Genomic DNA, 22,055 nt, shown 5'->3' with positions numbered 1-22,055 from the left:
TTTTCCATTTCTCCTTAACAGTTTTTGAAAGAGGACTTGAGAGAAGATAATAATAATAATAATAATAATAATAATAACAACAACAACAACAACAACAACAACAACAACACATTATTTGTATACCGCCCTATCTCCCCAAATGGACTCAGGAATGTTTCCAACATATAAAGCAAAACATTCAACTCTCAAGAAGAAAATCATACAAACAGATTAAAATAAAAGCATCATAAAACACACACACACACAAGTCCTCCTCCCGGTTCCATTGGTGGCAGCAATTCCATTAGTGAAATAGCCCTGCTGGATCTTGGCCAAAGTAACTCATTTCTCTCTCTTTATCTCTCCTCTCCCCCCCCCCCTTATTTTTTATGTCTGCTCTTTTTGAAGTTTTTTCAGCTTCCTCATCATTATTCCAAGATAATCAAGCCAAAGAAAGCTAGAAACACTTATTAAAGCAGTTGTCCTAGCCAGGAAAGTAAAACATCAAAGACTCAGTATTTTCATAAACAGTAATTTACATAAAACTACTGTATGATCAGTTTCCTGCTTAAATGGCGTATAAAACCTCCACATACTTTTTGATTATCTACACTACTCAGTTCCAGCATTCCGATAATACTGTAACTGCCATGGCTCCTTTGTCTGAAATCCTGAGACCTATAGTTTGTTGAGGTGCTTGGAATTCCCTGCTAGAGTTCTAACTTTGCAGTCCAGGAAAGTGCACTGGGGCTATCAAACTGATATAACTGTGGAGTACACATACAGTCAGTGCCAGTGCTAGAACCTGACATTTGTTACTAACTTAAGCTTATAACAGTGAGGATCTTATACAATCTGGATGAAAATTCAATGGAACTTACTTTGGGACTTACTTCCATGTAAACTCACTTAGAATTCAGCATTGACACCCCACCCCCAAGTTCTTTTCTGTTTTAAGTACAATAGAGTCTCGCTTATCCAAACAGGCCGGCAGAATGTTGGATAAGCAAAAATATTGGATAATAAGGAGGGATTAAGGAAAAACCTATTAAACATCAAATTACCTTATGATTTTACAAATTAAGCACCAAAACATCATGTTTTATGACAAAACAACAGAAAAAGCAGTTCAATACATGGCAACATTATATAGTAGTTACTGTATTTATGAATTTAGCACCAAAACATCACAGTGTATTGAAACAGCTGTGGATCCAGACAGGAGGCAGAATGTATTGGATAATGCAGAACGTTGGATGAGGGAAGGTTGGATAAGGGAGGCTCTGCTATATATGGAATCAGACAGCGAACTATTTTATGAGAAATAATTGTTGTTCATCTGGAGAGCAGTCAGCCAGTTATCAATAAATAATCCTTTTAAAGCTATTCTTGTCTGTTTTGCTTTTTATGGCATGTGGATTGACATCATAAATGAATCATTATATTTAAGAATGTGTTCAGGGTGATATCTTTAAATTCACATTTTCTTTAAATTTCCGTAGTATGCATGTATGCAAACGCATTCAGCAGTGTCCAGTTTACTGACTTTCAATTTATTAAGAATCCAGGCAACTGCATATATTGTCAACAAACACTTCACATGGGGATGTTTTCGCTCTCTGGTAACCCATGGCTCCAGAGAGCCTCAGTAATATAGTGATGGTTAAGCAATATTGGTGTATATTTTGCACCAGTCCAATTCTGACACGTTTCAGGGCAAAACATAATTGCTCCTGTCTCTAAACTTCCAAAGCATCATTATGTCTCCAACATTTTAAAAATTATTATTTTTGTGCCTCCCATTCCCTTGAGTATTTAACAAATCTTGAAGGGAGTCTTTTTTTTATTTATTGTGTAATGCCTAACATCCTGTAAATGCTAAAAACATTGCAACACATTTGTTTGCAATGTTTTATAGCTATGTAGCCTGCATTTTTTTCACATTATGAACATTTTTTCTCTAGAGAAATTAAGCTTTTGGTTTCTTTCCAGGTAAATAATGTTTGGAGCCCGTGTAGATCAGGGATCTACTCAGACTTACAATCTTGTCTTTGTGGAAGGAAATAGGAAACCTCCTCTGTACAATTCTTGCCAAAAAAACAACAACATTGGATATGGTTGCTATAAGTCAGAGTTGACTTGAAGGCACATAACAGGATCAACAAGAAATAATGTTAGCAGTGGAGAACATCCCAAAAAAATAAAGATCGAAAAGGCCAACAATAATTGTGTGATTCTCTCCAGCTACTATCAAGATAACCACCTGAAACCTAACTGCCAAGACACAAGTGTGTGCTTTCTATCTATGTAATCATGAAGCCAACAGGAAACTAAAGGTTACCTGGGAAGGCCAAGAGCTTGAACACTGTTCCCACCCTAAATATCTTGGCATCACCTTAGACCGAACACTAACATTTAGGAAACACTGTGTGAACACCAAGATAGCTACACGCAATAACATCCTGCAGAAACTTACTAATAATGCTTGGGGTGCAGACAGGGCTGTAATGTAACCTGATTTTTTTCAGGTTTTAAAAAAGCCTGGTTTACTCATGAATTTTAACTGGTTAACCAAATCCCTATGCTAAGTATATGAGACACAAACATTAAATGAGTCCCTCCAGAAATGCAACCACTATCTCAGGCAAATTTTGACAATTTATTCACACTATCATTACTTGCAGCAATAGCCAATCTAGTGGAAGCAACCAAGTTGGCCCACCCATAACTAGCAAGCAAAGCCTAAGGCATGGGGGGGATTTAAAGGCCCTCATGAAGGAGACCAGGCTTGGTGGGGGCGGTTGACAGGGGCAGACCTATTTAAGGCTATTTAAGGCTGCTCTGCCCCCCTGCTATGCTCTTTGCTTCAGCATGAAGCAAAGAGCATAGCAGGGTTCCCATTGCTATGGTTCCCATTGCTATGCCTATTTATAGGTCCTTTTCAACTCTTAAACATTTGAAAACATGCATAAGAAGCACAATGGGGCAAGGAAGACTGACCGGACTTGCACTCTTGAGTGTCCACTGAAGTTTGTCAATGGAGCCTGATTTTTGTCAAAGTGTATTGGCACAGTTTTCAAGTGTTTCTAACAGACATTGTGTAACTATAAATTACCAATTAGCAATCATTTTCAGTTATTTTAAGACTTGAAACTTTGTAAGTAAAACAGAAAATTGATTTAATTAATTCTATATAAAAATACAGAATGAACCATACTATTTAAATTAGTTTGTGTTATGGAACTACTCTTTATGATTCACTTTTTAAAAGTTTCACACACCCACCGATTTTTCTTCTGGTTACAGCCCTGGGTGCAGACCCAAAATTAATAAGAACATCAGCCCTGGCCCTGTCTTACTTAAATGCTGAGTATACCTGCCCCATCTGGCATAAATCTGCCCACGCGAAGCAGATGAATATAGCACAAAACAAGACATATAGAAAAATCACAGAATGTCTTAAGCCTACAGATGTTGATAGACTCTATATGTTAGTTGGCATTGCCCCCAATGAGCGACGGGAAATTTCTGCCAATAGTGAGAGAAAAAAGGTTGAAAATTGTGAAAGCCACCCACTATATGGCTATCAGCCTCCTCTCAGTAGATTTAAATCAAGGAAAAGTTTCATGAGAACCACCATTCCTCTAAATGTTCCTCTAGAAACAGCAAGAATATCCCAGTGGGCAGCAAAATCTGGCAATTCCAACTGGATGGCCCTTACGAGGGTCTTCCCCCAGGAGCAAACCAAGAATGGGCAACTTGGAAGTCCCTGAACAGACTCAGAAACTGAGTGAGCCGATCAAATGACACCCTGGCAAAATGGCATTTTCTACAAGAATCCTCCACCTTGTGTGACTGTGGAGCAGAACAAGCAACTCAGCATTTGTATGCCTGTCCACAATGTCCTGCCTCATGCACAGAGGAAGAATTATTTAAAGCTACAGACAATGTAGTCGCTGTAGCCTGTTTTTGGTCTAAAACTGTCTAGCAGCTCATGATCCCTTTATTTTATCAGTTTTAGATAAACTATTTTGTGCTTTTGACATGAAATAAAGAAACTAAGCCAGTCAAAATTCAGCACACACACACACACACACACACACGCGCGCGGGGTCCAGATCTCTTTTTCCTCAACATAGATTTTTCTGTTCACCTAAAAATGAGGAACTGATTATGGAACCAGTTTTGCAATCTTGATTGTCAAAGCCTCCTTTGGAACTCAGGATATGATTTTTAAACAATGGAGCTAATTTTTTCTGATGCTGCTATGTAACACAATATTTTTTCCTGGGTTATAAATGTCATTTCCTAATCAGTTCTGCAGCACTAACGATTACTAGGGTACTATGTTTTAATCTTTTAATATTTTTAATCTTTTAATTGTATTCATATACTTTTATGTGCTTTTATTATTCCATGTGTTATTTGTTATTGTAATGCGGCATTGATTCTTGCCATACCTGTAAACCATTCTGAGTCCCTTCAGGGTGAGAAGAGAGGGGTAGATATATAATTAATTAATTAATTAAAACATTGAAAAAGTTTATTAAAATGCAAAAACGTTTTTGTGGGACATCCTGCAGCACATTTTGCTATAGTTTTTCAATGACTATCTCATCAAGTCTCAACATAGTTTGCTGCAGCCACAAAAACAAAGTTTCTGAACTATATAATAACTACTTTCAAATTAACACTGGAATAACACTTTCAAACCCAGAACATTTTTTTTCAAATTTTGTTACATAGTGTAATTTTCTTCTTGCCTTTTGTCATTTTCAGCTTCTTGGCTTGGCTTGACTATCTACACACTTAACTACAGTAGAGCCTCGCTTATCCAACCTTCACTCATCCAACATTCTGCAGTATCCAACACAGTCTGCTTCCCACCCGGATCCACAGCTGTTTCTATACATACAATGCTAAATTCGTAAATACATCAATTACTATATAATGTTACCATGTATTGATCTGCTTTTTCTGTTGATTTGCTGTAAAATACGAGGCTTTAGTGCTTAATTTGTAAAATCATAATGTAATTTCACCTTTAATTTCACCTTTATTATCCAACATTTTCACTTATCCAACGTCCTGCCGGCCCATTTATATTGGATAAGCAAGATTCTACTGTACTCATTCTCTATTTTCTTCTTGGGTGGGATCATGCTTCCTTGGAGCCAGAATGATCCATGAATTTAGATACTTTTGTGCCATTCTGGGAGTTTGTGACATACTGATTATATAGCAACACTTGAATAAATGTCAATTCAGTATCTAAATATCACAACACAGATGTGACTAAAACAGTGTAATGTGTTTTGATCAATTCTGTAATGATTCCTAGCATGAAAACAGCATTTTTCAGATTTGGGTAAATGTTTTCAATTCACAATGACACCAAGAACTTGAGAATATTTTATATTTTATTTTATTTTTCTCTCTAAATCACCGAATCACTTTTTCTATTTAACTGCCCATTTACTCAATTTGGAGGAAAAAAATTTGGAAGGCCTTGCAATATTTTTTTGTTTGTAGGCCAGACCCCACCTTAGCAATCAATTTTTATTAAAGGCCGTCTGGACGTTGGGCAGGTGATATGTGCACACTCATACTGTTGCTGTGATTATGGCCACAGCAGCTGCCAAGTTAGCTATTTAAATTCCACATTCCAACTTTGATGTGATGATGGCTTTCTTACCAGATTTCATCAAGAAACAGTATGGTTGTCTGGATTGCATCTGAGGAAAGAGCCACAGGCTCCTTGACAAAAGAAAGGAATGTCTTTTGGGAACCCAGTGGAACATTTCCATAGGGGCTCGGTAAACTATATGTTATGTCCAATGTCTACTGAGCATATGAATACGCCCTTTCCTTTTTTATATCCAAGTCAGCACAACTAAATACAGACAAAGCAAAAGATGTGCTTTCTCTATTCTTGCTCCACTCCCGAGCTCAGTGTTTCTCAACCTGGGGGCCAGAACCCATGGGGAGGTCATGAGGGGGTGTCAGAGGGGTTGCCAAAGACATTGGAAAATACAATATTTTTTGTTGGTCATGGGGATTCTGTATGGGAAGTTTGGCCCAATTCTATTGTGGGGGGGGGGGGTTCAGAATGCTCTTTGATTGTAGGTGAACTATAAATCCCAGCAACTACAACTTCCAAATGTCAAGGTCTATTTTCCCCAAATTCCACCTTTCTTCACATTTGGGCATATTGATTATTTGTGCCAAGTTTGGTCCAGATCCATCATTGTTTGAGTCCACAGTGCTCTCTGGATGTAGATGAACTACAACTCCAAAACTCAAGGTAAAAGCCCACTAAACCCAATATTTTCTGTTGGTCATGGGAGTTCTGTGTGCCAAGTTTCATTCAATAACATCATTGGTGGAGTTCAGAATGCTCTTTCATTGTAGGTTAACTATAAATCCCAGCAACTACAACTCCCAAATGACAAAATCAACCCCCCCCCCCCAAGCCCACCAGTATTCAGATTTGGGCAAATGGGGTATTTGTGCCAAATTTTGTCCAGTGAATGAAAATACATCTTGCATATCAGATATTTATATTATGATTCATAAGAGTAGCAAACTTACAGTTATGAAGTAGCAAAGAAAATAATGTTACGGTTGGGGATCACCACAACATGAGGAACTGTATTAAGGGGTCACAGCATTAGGAAGGTTGAGAAACACTGCCCTAGCTATAATATTGTATTTAATAATTAGTGCTTCTCCACTAATTATCTAGAACTGCTGTGGAGCTCCCGGTGGCACAAAGGGTTAAACCCTAGTGCTGGCAGGACTGCTGATGCTTCGAATCTGGGGAGAGGGGGTTGAGCTCCCTCTATCAGTTCTAGCTCCCCTTGTGGAGGCATGAGAGAAGCCCCCACAAAGATGGTAAAAACATCAAATATCCAGGTGTCCCCTGGGCAACGTCCTTGCAGATGGCCAATTCCCTCACACCAGAAGAGACTTGCAGTTTCTCAAGTTGTTCCTGACATGAAAAATAAATCTAGAACTGCAGTTAAATCTTGTTGTTTGCATTTAAGTAATTTTTCCCCACCTACGGTAGCCCTAAGGTGACCCTGCCACAGGGTTTTCTTGGATATATTTGTTCTTTTTCTGAGACTGAGAGTGGAACTCACACAAAGTGGGTTTCATTTCTGAGTGGAAAATCAAATCCTGGTCTCCACAATCATATTCCAATGTTCACACCATTGCATCATGCTGGCCATTTGTAATTTTGTATTTCTTCTTCTTTAAAAAATCTAGAATTGACAAAGGTATAAACAGGACAGGCCCTAAGGCAGTGGTTCTCATCCTGTGGGTCCCCAGATGTTTTGACCTTCAACTCCCAGAAACCCCAGCCAGTTTACCAGCTGTTAGGATTTCTGGGAGTTGAAGGCCAAAACATCTCGGGACCCACAGGTTGAGAACCACTGCCCTAAGTGCTAAGGTCCGAGAACGCACAGTCCAGAGGGCCTTATCATGAAGCAGAATGGAGCCACTGTCCCAGATGGCATCTTTCTGCATGTTGTTAGACTGATCTGTGGCAGATAGATTTGAATGTGGGACAAGGTGTTCCCAGTGTTGAAGCTGCTAACCCAGTCAGATTCTGTACATAGAATGGGACTGCCAGCAAAATGGCATGCTGTTGAAAGAAGCTCCAATATTGTACTTTTATTGCTTATGTGGAATGGAAGTTAAGTTGTGTGTGTGTGTGTTTTTCCTTCAAGTTGTTTGTCAACTTATGGTGACCCCATGAATTTCATTTGGGCTTTCTTAGGCAAGGGAGACTCACAGATGATTTCGCAAGTTCTTTCCTCTGAACAATATCCCACAGCAACTGATCTTTGTTGAACTTCTCAGAATTTTTTAAAACATTGGCACATTCAGATGGTAAAATGCTGAGTCCATGTGCTCATTCACAGTGACTAGCAAATGCTGATTCACAGTGACAAACAAATGGCTAATGTAACCATGGATGTAGGATTCAACATGGGAGGGTATATAATCAAGCAGCCATCATGTCCTAATTGATGGATGATTGCTGTTGGAGGACCGTTGGAGAGACAGAGTGAGTCCATCTGTGTATGGCTGTAATATCTGCAGTGCTGTAACCAAAGGGAAAGCCTTCCTGTTGAAACAGACCTCTGTGTTGGCTGTGTGCTGTTCCTGCAGGTTTCTCCCACATCAAGTCTGCCTATGATGAGGCTTATCTGTTTTAATTATTCTTTGGTTAGTCATTTAAGTTTATATTGATGTTATTTATTTATTGTTTTGATCTGTTTTGTTTGTTCATTACGGCATTGAATGTTTGCCACTTTTGTTCCGGAAAACACCGAGTCCCCCTGGGGTGATAGGGTGGGTTATAAATAAATTTTATTTATATTTATTTAGAGTCTGAATAGAGTTGCTTCGAGCACTCTGCACGGGTGTAAAGCCTGACAGAATTAACCAGAGCTAATCATTTCAGGTGGGATCTGGAGCCATTAAGGTTGATGTTGTGTGCCTACAAGTTGTTTGTGATTTTTAGCAATCCAAAGGGCAGCCTATCATGGGGTTTTCTGAGGCTTAGAGCCTCAGAAAACCCCATGATAGGCTCATTTGCCCAGGATCATGGAATGGGTCTCCATAGCTAAGTGGGGAGTTGAACCCCAGTGTTCTGAATCATAATCCAATGCTCAAATCACTGCACCATGCTGACTCTTGCCCTTAGGATATTTAGTCTGAATTTCAAGAAGTGGTGGCATGCCACATCCTTATGCAGAAAAGATAAGGGAGGAAGGCACACAGAAGCTGAGAGCCCTCTGGAGCACTCTCAGTCACCACGTGTCTCGCCCTCCTCCTGGCATTATTCCAAGAGGACAGCCCAAAGATCGGGGAGGAGGATAAGGGAAGAGGATCAGGGCAGTCGCCACATGTTTTCCTCCCAGGATAAAGATGAGGCAAGCAGCCCCGTCCTTATTGTGGTAAAGATGACTGGAATGGAACAAGGAATATGAGATTGGTTATGATTCCACTATGAGACGAAGCGGATTATTTAGTATAACTTTATAATTGTGTATTGTTAATAGATTGTTCTGTAATTGCCTTTTGTAAATTGCCTTTTTATGTATGTTGTACACCGCCATGAGTCGCCCTAAAGGGCTGAGAATGGCGGTTAACAAATGCACCAAATAAAATAAATAAATAAATAAATATTCCAGGAGGACAACCTGTGGATGACCCAGGCCCTGCCCCACCTCCTCCCAGCCTTGCACTCCCTCTTCCAGGCCTGTTCCATGCAGTGCATGCCCAGCTGCCCTCCCTCCTGACCTGGCCCTCTTGGTTGGGCCCACAGTGTGGCCCCAAAGCCAAAAACGTTTGCCCATGCCTACTCTATATGCTTTCTATTTATGGAGCAGGGAAAGTCCTTCCATTTTTAGGTTTACTTTTTAAAACATTGGGAAAGTTACAGTCAATAAATACTAAACATCACATTAAAAAAAACTTTTAAAGAGTAGACTCAAGATACTTCCCAATTTACACTTGCACCATGAAACAGAAAAATTAAGCTAAAGTAACCACATCCTTATGCCGAGAGGACAGGGAAAATGAGGAGTGCCTGAGGTAAGCATTAAGGGGGCCGCATCCAGACCCCAGGCCTTAGTTTGCCCATGCCTGATCTAGAGGATGCTTCTGGGTAGAGGGGCAGAGTTGCTCAGTGTTATTTGTAGGCTCCCCCCTCCACAATCCCCTAATCCCACTTGGATGTTTTCCACACATTCCCTAAAGACCCTGGAATGCTTTTCCCAAGGGATGACTGGGGCTGCAATGAGAATAATATCAGCACAATTACACTTTAGCACCGGCATGGGCAAACTTGGGCACTCCAGGTATTTTGGACTTCAACTCCCACAATTTGTAACAGCTTCAGGCACCGTCCTTTCCCCCCTCAGCTGCTTAAGTGGTTGAGGGGGGAAAAGAAAGGGCCTGAGGCTGTTAAGAATTGTGGAAACTGAAGTCCAAAACACCCGGAGGGCCCAAGTTTGCCCATGCCTGCTTTAGCACAAGCCTGGATGCAACCTTGCAGTGTTTTAAAATCTGAGCAATATTTTCAAGGTAGGGTGGTGGCACAAAGTTCTACTGCATCCATTATTTGCGTAAGGAGCCCCCAGTGACGCAATGGGTTAAAATGTTGTGCCAGCAGGACAGGTTGGCGGTTCAAATCCCAGGAGCGGGGTAAGCTCCCGATAGTCGTGCTCTAGCTTCCCATGCGGGGACATGAGAGAAGCCTCCCACAGGATGGTAAAACATAAATCATCTGGGCATCCCCTGGGCAAGGTCCTTGCAGATGGCTAGTTTTCTCACACCAGTTACAGCTTCTCAAGTAACTTCTGACATGAAAAACAAATAATTGAGTAGTGAATATTCTTGTTTTGGGATTAAGGTTTTCTCTCACTGCCTTGGTTTCTAACCAATAGGAACCCGGTCACTTTGGGCAATGACACGTTTTTCCATTCTTGGACCAAAGAGCTGGCACATAACTCCTCTTCTCCTTAGTTTATTCTCTCTGGCCCGCAGGGAAGAGAAAACAAACCCGGAGGTCTCAGTGCCAACCATTTCTGCCTCCCACAAGCAGGCCTCCCTAGGAGAGGTCCCACTGCCAGAAAGGGGAGTCAACCCCATGCAGAAAAGGCAGGCAGGCTCAGGGAAAGTGGGATTTGTTTTGCAGGAGTGTTGTCCCACCTCAATTGGAGGGGTTGAGAGGCTCTGTGGTTTAGGAGCAATACTTCAGAGCAGCTTCCCTTTCTCTTCTTCTGACCTTCCCCGGAGGGTTTATGCTTTCAGCCCCTTCCCTGCATCACTTTACAACCCAACTCTTGAAAGAGAGAGGAGGGAGAAACTGGGGGTGAAGAGGGGGAGTGAGGCAAAGTGCTGAGAAGAAGTGTGGAGCCAGCAGCTTTCTTTCCTTTCCAAACAGAGCACAGAGAGAGAGAAGAGAGAGGAGGGGTCCAAGCTGGTCGTGTGAGTTCAAGCTGCTCAGGACGGGGAAAACTTTGACAGAGATTAAGAGAGGAAGAGGTGCTGCCACCACCAACCAGCCAAAACCTCCATCCTTCTTTCCCGAGGAGGCTCCAGCGAGAAAGCCCAATAAAGCAGCCCGGTGCCACAGGAGCAAACTTTCCTTTCCCCTTTTTCCAGCGCCTGAAAGTTTTCCTATGCGGCTGCCTCGTCTTGTGCCAACATGAAAGGTAAGCCGGAGATGGGACACGGGTCTGTTTCATGGAAACTATTTGGGGAAAGATTGGGAGCGATTGTGCAAAAATGCTGGATCTTGTCAGTAGAGAACATGAGGCTCTCCAACAGTTTTGCTGTGTGCGTTTGGACTCCTTCTGCTTCAAACTTATGGATGAAAGCTGCTGCCATTTGTTCCTGAGTTGCAGTTTCTTGCCTGTTGTTTACAGGTTTCCTTCTCAGGCAGAACTTTTTTCAAGAGAGCGGACTCATATACCTGTTTTCTGCCTTGCCCAGCACATACTTCTTGACCACCTCTCACTTTTTTTAAAATCACCTCCTCCTTTTTCCCCTCAACTTTTTTTCCAAAGAGAGCAATTGGGGGGGGGGGGGGGAGTTTTGCCAGGATTTCGTGATGTTCTTCGTGTTGCTTCTCAACATCTGGCAATGATTAGGTTCCAGTAGAGGCTTAACTGGCTTGTGAAATGTATTTGGCATTTTTCTTTCTTCCCCCCTTCATGATCTATAGTATAGGCTGGGGGGGGGGGTGTGGTGGTGGTGTTTGCATTGTATGCCTTACAAGTTGGAATGTAAAGTCTCTTGCTTTGGAATCACTTTTTGGCAGGAAATGTGTTGGAGAGCCCAGGGAGGTCTCATAGCTTGGGACCACTTGGGGTGCCCTTTAAGTGATTTAAGGAAGGACATTGATCTCTAACTACGTTGCTGTGAGTTTTCCGGGCTGCATGGCCATGTACCAGAAGCATTCTTTCCTGAAGTTTTACCCACATTTATAGCAGGCATCTTCAGAGGTTGCGAGGTCTGTTGAAAACCAGGCAAGTGGGGTTTATATATCTTTGGAATGTCCAAAGTGGGAGAAAGAACTCTCGTCTGCTTGAGGCAAGTGTGAATGTTGCAATTGGCCACCTTGATTAGCATTGAATGGCCTTGCAGCTTCAACACCTGGCTGATTGCTGCTGGAGGTCCTTTGTTGGGAGGAAAGGCACTGCAGACTAGTTCATCCATAGCAGAGCACCTGATGAACCTACCTGGACACAACATATTATTTGAGAACACAGAAATGCTGGGCCACTCTCTAGCAACTACCATGGCAGACTACATCAAGAAGCCATTGAACTCCACAAGCATGTGGACAATTTGAACAGAAAGGAAGAAAGCATGAAAATGAACATGCTTTCATTTCTGTCTTGGTCAGACCACACCTGGTATCACAGTGTTCAATTCTGGGCACCACAATTGAAGGGAGATGTTGAAAAGCTGGAATGTGTCCTGAGGAGAGTGACTAAAATGATCAAGGGTCTGCAGAACAAGCCTTATGAGGAGCGGCTTAAAGAGCTGGGCATGTTTAGCCTGCAGAAGAGAAGGCTGAGAGAAGACGTGATGAGAGCCATGTATTAATATGAGAGGGCATGTCATAGGGAGGAGGGAGCAAGCTTGTTTTCTGCTGACCTGGAGACTAGGACGCGGAACAATGGCTTCAAACTACAGGAAGGGAGATTCCACCTGAACATGAGGAAGAACTTCCCGACTGTGAGAGCTGTTCAGAGGAGGAACTCTCTGCCCCGGAGTGTAGTGTAAGCTCCTTCTTTGGAGGCTTTTAAACAGAGGCTGGATGCATGGTCATCTGTCGGGGGTGCTTTGAATGCGATTTTCCTGCTTTTTGGCTGGGGGTTGAACTGGATGGCCCACAAGGTCTCTTCCAACTCTATGATATTATGAAAATCTGTCTACCAGTATTTTAAAAACTCTAAAATTAGGACAGTTAATAAAGAGCAACGCTAAAAAACAACAACAGGGGGATTACAGACAAGAATCAATCAGGGGTAGCTAACACCTCCCAATAAAGGATCCCCCAGGCAGCAATCAGCCAGGCTTTGAAGCTGCAAGGCCCTTCAATGCTAATCAAGGTGGCCAATTGCAATGTTCACACTTGCCTCAGACAAGAGTTCTTTCCCCCACCCTGGACATTCTACAGATATATAGACCTCACTTGCATAGTTTCCAACAGACCTCACAACCTCCGAGGATGCCTGCCATAGATGTGGGCGAAATGTCAGGAGAGAATGCTTCTGGAACATGGTCATGCAGCCTGGAAAACTCACAGCAACCCAGTGATTTGGCCATGAAAGCCTTTGACAACATGTTGATCTCTGACTGACTGGGGCTATAGCACAGTAAAAGAGAGTTTTACTATTTTGCAATAGGTTTCTTATTAATGAATAGTTAAGGGTTGGAGTAAGTTCAGAGCCCTGAAGCCCAGGGAATAAGGCATCAAAGGATGTTTAGGAAGGAGCTGTGAGTTTGCCAGAGGAGCTACTTCTGCAGTTACAGAAATCTAAGTAGGTACCAGAGAATATTTATGATGGTACTAGTCTATTGCTGGCAAGGTGCTGTTAGTTCCTGTGTGCCAAAAGGGCGGTAAATATTGTGATAGTTATTTCCAGAAAGCAGTAAGAACACTATGCGGTCATGAATATAACTTGCCAGAGAGGCAGCCTATAGGGGAAAGTTTTGGGTTAGATTGAGCCCACAAACATCTGAAAATAATTTCTGAATGTTTTCTGGTAAGGAGGGCTGAAACAGGAATTGTTAGGAATTACCATGAGTTTATCTGCACGGTCACATGACTCATGTGTCCAATGCTCTGGATTTGTGTAGCAAGGTTCCAGCTGTCAATAACAAAACAAAGCATGTTTGCAAAGTATGTAAGTTTGTATCTACACCAGGCATGGGCAAACTTCAGCCCTCCGGATGTTTTGGACTTCAACTCCCACAATTCCTAACAGTTAGTGGCTTAGGGGGGAAAAGAAAAAGCCTGAGGTTGTTAGGAATTGTGGGAGTTGAAGTCCAAAACACCCGGAGGGCCGAAGTTTGCCCATGCCTGATCTACATTGTAGGATTAATGCAGTCTGACACCACTGCCATGGCTTCATTCTGGGATGTGTAATTTGGTGAGGCATCAGCACAATTTGGGAGAGAAGGCTAAATACATTGTAAAACTACAACTCCCATGTTTCCACAGTTTTGAGCCAAGGCAGTTCAAGTGGTGTCAAACTTCATTAATTCTACTGTATAGATGCACCCTAAACCTAAATTATTTGAGGAATTAAATCCATTGTATGGGTTTCATATTCAGAAACTGGGGTGAGGAGACATTATCCTAAAAATGTATGTAAGTTTATGTGCTTTATGGCAACCCCATGAATGTTTCCTTAGAGGAAAAAGTTGTCAGAAGTAGTTTTACCAATTCCTTCCAATGAAATATAGTCTACAGCAATGGTCTTCATAGTCAGTCCTGTTAGGGAATGTAAAAAAAAAATCAGTTGGTGGGTGTGCTAACTGAAAATGCAAAGCACGAAGCTGATTGGTTGGGCTATGCCTAAGAGACTAGCTGAGCCTGGGAGTTTCGGCAACAGTTACATTTTTACACAGTTAGCTGTGCAGGACCTTGCAGAGAGAGACAGTTCTTGCTTCGTGAACTGCTGGAAGGGGATCTTTCACATGGACACCCAAATACCATTTGAATCTCTCTCAAAGGAATAAATGCAACTGTTCTCATGACTGTATATATGTTGCTCTGCATTACAAAGAGTAAACTTCTTGTTCTTTACTGCTCATCTGCATGGCATATATTTTCTTTCTCTGGCAAGACATTGCGTGGACTGGTAAAACATGAACATACATTTGATTTTCATTCCGCCACAAGTCTCCAATCCAAGTACTAACGGGGACCTACCCTGCTTAGCTTCTACGATCAGACAGGATTTTGTGCTGTTGGGATATTTAGGCCCTAGTCTATTAATGAAATTTAGAACCCACACAATCCTTTTTCTAGGTTACTGTGAGTTTTCCAGACTGTATGGCCATGTCCCAGAAGCATTCTCTCCTGACGTTTCACCTACATCTATGGCAGGCATCCTCAGGATTTTTTCACTGGATCATGCATTAGGTTACATGGGGATTTTCACATAGTAAAATAGTGATATTTCCCTCACCAATGATTGGTGCTATCTGCAAGTGACAGCTTGCTTGACCAATTGACATGAAATGTAAATTGCAGTTGTCATTGTGTAACTATCGTTGTTTTACTTTTTCCACAGCTGTGATTTCTGTGTTGCTCTTTTATGTCCTTGTCATATTTGAAGTCAGAGTCTCTCTGATAAAGTTAATCAATGTCATTGTAAAAATCTGCCAAAGATAGAGGCTAGAGGTGGTGATTCAGTAAATTATCTGTCTGTTCTCAGTCTCTGAATGGGTCAGTTATTGTCTTTTCCTGTAAGATATTTAATCTTGGACTGGTGTTCAGAAACACATATAAAATGAAATCTTTGAGTTGGAGAGTTCATGAAGTAACATCCTTAAGTGAAAATCCCAATTGAACAGGTTAGATGATAAAGAGTGGCAAATTAGTTTCAGATTTTGTGTTTTACAGTTGCATTTTCAAAACACAAATTTGGCCTTCTATGCTTTATGTTATACTCTCCTCCAGATAAAAACCTTGGAGCACTTAAGTTGAGCAACATCACATGCTCCTTTCATGAATAGCAATAGAGTTGACCTGCATCATGCAGCCAACAGCTGTCTCTGTTCCTCCGTCTACTTTCCCCTGAGAACTGAGGTCTATCAAAATAATTACATCATTAGAGATTTACAAAATTATACAGTGTGTTCCATTGCTTGAGTTTTAATGCTCCGTGTTTTCCGTTGCTTTAATTTTAATGTTGTGTGTCAAATCGCTGGGATAACCTTACTGCAGGGCCAGATCAAGACATTTTACAGGGACAAAATAGAACTTCCTCTCTAGTTTATATCTGGATGCTAAATGAATGGTTAATGAGCTATTTCTACCTCATTTGAGGCAATAGGGTAGATCAAGGGAACCTGAACAGGCCCTGTGACTATGTAGTTTTGTCCCTCCAATAGATGGCAGTGATTGAGAGTCTGGGTGCCATCTACACTGCTATATAATGCAGTTTGAAACTGCATTATATGGTCAATGTAGGCTCATATAACACAGTTTAACTCTATTGAACTGCATTATGTGAGTCTACGCTGACTATATAATGCAGTTTCAAACTGCATCATAGGGTTAATCTAGACTCATAACTGTATTGAACATCATAGGGTTAATCTAGACTCATAACTGCAATTTGAAACTGCATTATTTGTCATTATAGATAGTGCCTCAGAAGAGTTGAGAAGCTGCTGTCATTATTCCCCAGCAAAGAGTTGTGGCATTCTGCCTAATGGTAGAGCGGCCCTGCCATGGAGCCAGAATACATTCCAAAATCAGTGGACAGTTCAGTGACTTGCTACAAAATAAGTCTAACTAGTGAAAAATATGTTGCTTTTATGTTTTTGGAGGGATCTGTCACCTTAGAATGGAAAAAGAGAATAACCACAAAACTATATCCAAGTTTCCAAAAAGATCTAGGGCAGTGATTCTCAACCTGGGGGTCGGGACCCCTGGAGGGGTCGGGAAGGAGTGTCACAGGGGTCGCCAAAGACCATCAGAAAAGACCACAGTATTTTCTGTTGATCATGGGGGTTCTGTGTGGGAAGTCTAGCCCAATTCTATCATTGGTGGGGTTCAAAATCCTCTTTGATTGTAGGTGAACTATAAATCCCAGCAACTACAACTCCCAAATATCAAGCTCTATTTCTCCCAAACTCCACCAGTGTTCACATTTGGAAATATTGAGTATATGTGCCAAGTTTGGTCCAGATCCATCATTGTTTGAGCCCACAGTGCTCTCTGGATGTAAGTGAATACAACTCCCAAAACTCAAGGTCAATGCACACCAAGCCCTTCCAGTATTTTCTCTTGGTCATGGGAGTTCTGTGTGCCAAGTATGATTCAATTCCATCGTTGGTGGAGTTCAGAATGCTCTTTGATTGTAGGTGAACTATAAATCCCAGCAACTACAGGACAAAATCAACAGACAAAATGACAGTTATGAAGTAGCAATGAAACGAATTTTATGGTTGGAGGTCACCATAACATGAGGAAGCGTATTAAGGGGCCGTGGCACTAGGAAGGTTGAGAACCACTGATCTAGGGCAATGGTTTGCAACCTTCCTAATGCTGCGACCCCTTAATACAGTTCCTCATGTTGTGGTGACCCCCAACCATAAAATTATTTGTGTTGCTACTTCATAACTAATTTTCCTTCTGTTATGAATCGTAATGGAAATACCTGATATGCAGGATGTATTTCCATTCACTGGACCAAATCTGAGATAAATACCCAATATGCCCAAATATGAATACTGCTGGGGTTAAGAGAGTGATTGATTTTGTCTTTTGGGAGACTAGGACGTGGAACAATAGCTTCAAACTACAGGAAGGGAGATTCCACCTGAACATGAGGAAGAACTTCCTGACTGGGAGAGCTGTTCAGCAGTGGAACTCTCTGCCCCGGAGTGTAGTGGAAGCTCCTTTTTTGTAAGGTTTTGATGGGCATTGATCTTGAGTTTTGAAGATGTAGTTTACCCATATCCAGAGAGCATTGTGGACTCAAAACATGATGGATCTGAACCAAACTTGGCACGAATACTCAATATGGCCAAATATGAATGCTGGTGGAATTTGGGGAAATAGAACTTGACGTTTGGAAGCTGTAGTTGCTGGGATTTATAGTTCACCTATAATCAAAGAGCATTCTGAACCTCACCAATGATAGAAATGGGCCACATTTCCCACACAGAATTCCCAGGACCAACAGAAAATACTGACATCCCCTCGTGACCCCCCCCCCCAGGGGTCCCAACTTCTAGGTTGAGAAACCTGATTTAGGGCCCTTCCAGACAGGCTGTATATCCCAGGATTCAATCCCAGGTTTTCTGCTTTAAACAGGATTATATGAGTCTGCACTGCCAGATATTCTGGATTAAACAGAAAACCTGGGATCATATCCTGGGATATAGGGCCTGTCTGGAAGGGCCCCGAGTCTGCTTTTGGTCAATGTGAAAAGTATTACACATATGGATTCAACAGCATCTCTCCAGCGCAACCTTCTTTGCCATATTCCAAACTTTCCCCCAGTTATTTTCATGTCTGATTTTTAATAAATTTAGAAGTTTCATGAGTGAAAAGCATACTATTTTCACTCTCCATCAAAAAATGTCTTTAGATTCTGTCTTGGATGAAGGCCAAGGATCACTGGGCTTGGGGGGAGGGAATCGCCAAATGTAACCAATTTGCAAATAGTTATCAACTGAAAACTAAGGATGATAACATAAACAGGGCTTTATGGGGGTGAGGGGAGTTTAGGGGTTCAACCCCCCCCCCCCAAAAATTCAGGTTTAAAAAACTTTGGTTTACTCATGAATTTTAACTGGTTAACCAAATCCCCATGCTAAGTCTATGAGAAGCAAACATTAAATTGAACCATACTATTTGAATTATTTTGTGTTATGTAACTACTCTTCATGATTCACTAATTTTTGTTCAACCCCCCCCCCCCCCCGCGCTCCACCCCCCAATTCTCTGGCTATGCCACTGCACATAAATGATACAGAATGCAAGGTGGTATCATACTTCTTCAAAAGTATTGTCGATTTAAATAGTAGCTATTAAACAGTGAAGTAATGAGGAAGAAATTTTAAGTATGCTCATTTGAACATAAAAAAGAATGTGGGCAAGAGAGAGAGAGCTGTGTGTTGGTTCCTAGAAGAAAATGAGAAAAGAATGGTGATTAAATCGTGATGAAATGTGCTTAAATAATTGGGACTCATATTAATATCTCCCAAAGGGAGTGTGGGATGGGATGGATTATTACAATCTTCAGTTTATATGTTCATCTGTTTCAATAAAGAGACAGCTCTGCAATTCATGTCTTTTTATCATTGTGAAATTCTATCATGGAAGCAAATGGGAACCTCCCCTGCAGCACCAACATCTCTCTGTACGTAATTAACCTTTCCTTCAGAACCAAAAAAAGGGATAATAATAATAATAATAATAATAATAACTACTACTACTACTACTACTTTATTTATACCCCACCACCATCTCCCAAAAGGGACTCGGGTGGCTTACAGAACAGCACATGAAGTGCCATACAAAACACATAAAATACCTCAATATTTATAAATATCAATAACCTTAACAATAACAATGGACATAAAACAACACTTACAGAAAATACTTACTTACTTGGGTGATCCCTCGTTGTCTGTGTATGATGGCCTTCCAAGTTCTTGGAAGATGCCTGTGTATGAGCTTTTTTAATGTGTGGAGCTCGGTGCATGGTCGATCAACACATAGTCTTCACAGAGTGAGGGTCCCAACCAGTGGCATGGTTGACACAACAACGGTGGCTTCTCAATCTGTTGCAGCCTTCTTCCGCAATCTGTTTTGGTCATCGGGTTTAGTTAGTGCCTTAACCATTGTCAAAGGCCTGCTTGAAAAGCCATATTTTCAATTCCCTCCAAAATCATTGAAGTGTGGGGGCTTGCCTGATTTCGCTGGGGAGAGCGTTCCAAAGCCAGGGGGCACCACCAAGAAGGCCCTCTCCCTCGTCCCCCACCAACTGAAGGTGGGACCAAGAGGAGGCCTCCCCAGCAGATCTTAGTGCCCACACCGGTTCATTGGGAAGATGAGGTCATGAAGATAGGTCTGGACTCAAATCATGTAGGGCTTTGTAGGTAATAACCTGCACTTTGAATTGGGACCAGAAACTTATTGCCAGCCAGTGGAGCTGCTTTAATAAGGGTGGGGTGTGCTCCGCATAGTTGGCCCCAGTTAGTCTGCTGATCTTTGTACTAATTGCAATTTCTGAGCCGTCTTCAAAGGCAGCCCCATGTTGAGTGCATTGCAGTAATCCATTCTACATGTAACTAAGGCATGGACCATTGTGGCCAAGTCAGGTCTCTTGTGCTACTTTAGTATAATTTCCCCTTATTAATTTACTTCATTTAGTTTCCCTCCTGATTTATCCTTAATGTACATGTCCAGAACAAAAAACAACTTTGTCCTTGACTATTCATTGATTGTGCCCTCTCTTCTTTTCAAAAAAAATATTCACATTACTGTAGTATGTTAACCTGCTACCCAATTTGTAGTGAGCTTTTCAGTCTGGCAGTGCAATGTTACAGAAGCTTTACTAAGCATGCGAGTATATAGCTAACTGTAAAACGTCCATCAGGACTACCTTCTTAGCACTGAAGGCTCTAACATTTACCAGCATCACTTTCTGGTAAATATATCCACATGAACTTGGTTGGGATGTAAGCAGTTAATGAAGCATACAAAGAATCCATGAAATGTAATAATAAATGTTTCATAATATGGGGGAAATTGGTCTAAGGTCCCAGCCAGATGTTATTTCCTGAATTTGGTATGGGAGTAGGGGTTTCAGATTAAAAGCAGGGACGGTTCAGAAGATCTAAGCTATAGGTGAAAACAATATTCTGCCAGTATTCTTCCAGGCCAACTTTGATGGAGGCCTTTCCCATCTGCCCACCCCGAGGGGAGTAAGGTTCTCAAATGCAAGGGAAAGAGACCCCTCCTTCTTCACTGGACCCATATCTCTGGAATGCATTGCCACCTGGGATCCATCAGACCACATTATTACAAGCTTTGAGGAAAACCCTGAAAACTCTTGTGCTTTCTTTAGCACTTTAATGATTGTGTTTTTATGAACCATTCAGGTTTTCCAGTTACAGCTCAGTTTTGGATTGCATTTTACTACTGTGCTGGATAGATATTTGTTACTGTTGCTGATTCTATCAGCAATGAATATTCACTAATTTTAGTATTTTCCCCCCGATGAAATATTATATGGGATTTTATGTCAGCTACTTTGGAGGGCCTTGTAACCTCAAATGAGATGTTGTAAATAAATTAGAATAACTGGTGCTAATGAAAGTTAATGTGTTGTTGTTAACTGCTATCAAGCTGACTTTAAGCTATGGTAACCCCACAGGTCATAAATCACCCTGTTATCTAGAACCTGCACAGATATTACAAAATGAGGTCTGTGGCTATCTTGACTGGGTCTACAGACCTGGAATTGTTCAGATATTGTACTCTTTCTATGAGCAAGGGAAGCTAGCTCTAAGTTTCTTAGTCTGGAGGTACCTGATTGAAAAGCACACACAGGCAAACAGCAGAGTTTTTGTTTCAAATCAGGAAGGCTTTTATCTTGAAGTTCACTAGCAAAAATTCAAACAGCTCTGTACAAAAATCATGTTGTCTTACTCTCAGTAAACTTCGCCAATGTAGATCTCTCTCTCCAATGTCCATCAACAATCAGCAATGACACCAACATACCAACCAACACACATGTTGGCTTTTCTACATTTATACAAGACCCAGCCACTCGCATATGGTATAGCATCATCCATGTAGCTTTGCCTTAACCTCATGGTTGCATCAGCCACTCAAACTTGCCTTGTCATCCTGATCTAGCAATTAGCTACTACCTGGACATGCTGTCACACATGTCTCCCCTCCAAATCCTGACAAGAATGTGGTCTTTCTCTTTTCCTACTGCCTTCTATCTTAACACAAAGCATATCACTGTGCTCCTTCTCTTTATATCAGCAATTTCCCCCCACTTTATTCAGTGCAAACACCAACATTTCTCTATTTACCTGTTACCACTACCTGCATTTGGTCATATTGGAGAATATCTGTTTTAAAAGACTTATCCTTTCTTCATTGAGCTGACTTTAGTTTACTTTCACAATTGCTATAATTTTTAACATATCACAAAAACAATGCCCAGTTGGGATTCCACATCCTAATACCAGCCCATTTCCTCCTGTCCTTTTAATTCTTTACATTCCTCTTGGCTTTGTACTGAAGCAGGCTTCCCTGACCATGCGCCCTCCAG

General features: G+C 41.4%; 1 protein-coding gene across 1 annotated transcript in view; it reads left to right on the top strand.

Annotated features, from left to right (window-relative positions):
* Nucleotides 1-10,611: 10,611 nt before the first annotated feature.
* Nucleotides 10,612-22,055, top strand: part of COLEC12 (collectin subfamily member 12) — a 106,660-nt gene continuing 95,216 nt past the window's right edge. Inside the window, exon 1 of the mRNA XM_060775144.2 lies at nt 10,612-11,213. Within this exon, the coding sequence (XP_060631127.2) occupies nt 11,207-11,213 (7 nt within the window). The 5' untranslated portion in view covers nt 10,612-11,206. The remainder of the gene's footprint in view (nt 11,214-22,055) is intronic.

The sequence above is a fragment of the Anolis sagrei genome, chromosome 4, assembly GCF_037176765.1.
Source record: "Anolis sagrei isolate rAnoSag1 chromosome 4, rAnoSag1.mat, whole genome shotgun sequence".
Classification (NCBI taxonomy): Eukaryota; Metazoa; Chordata; class Lepidosauria; order Squamata; family Dactyloidae; genus Anolis; species Anolis sagrei.
This window is presented reverse-complemented; position numbering and strand designations above follow the sequence as displayed.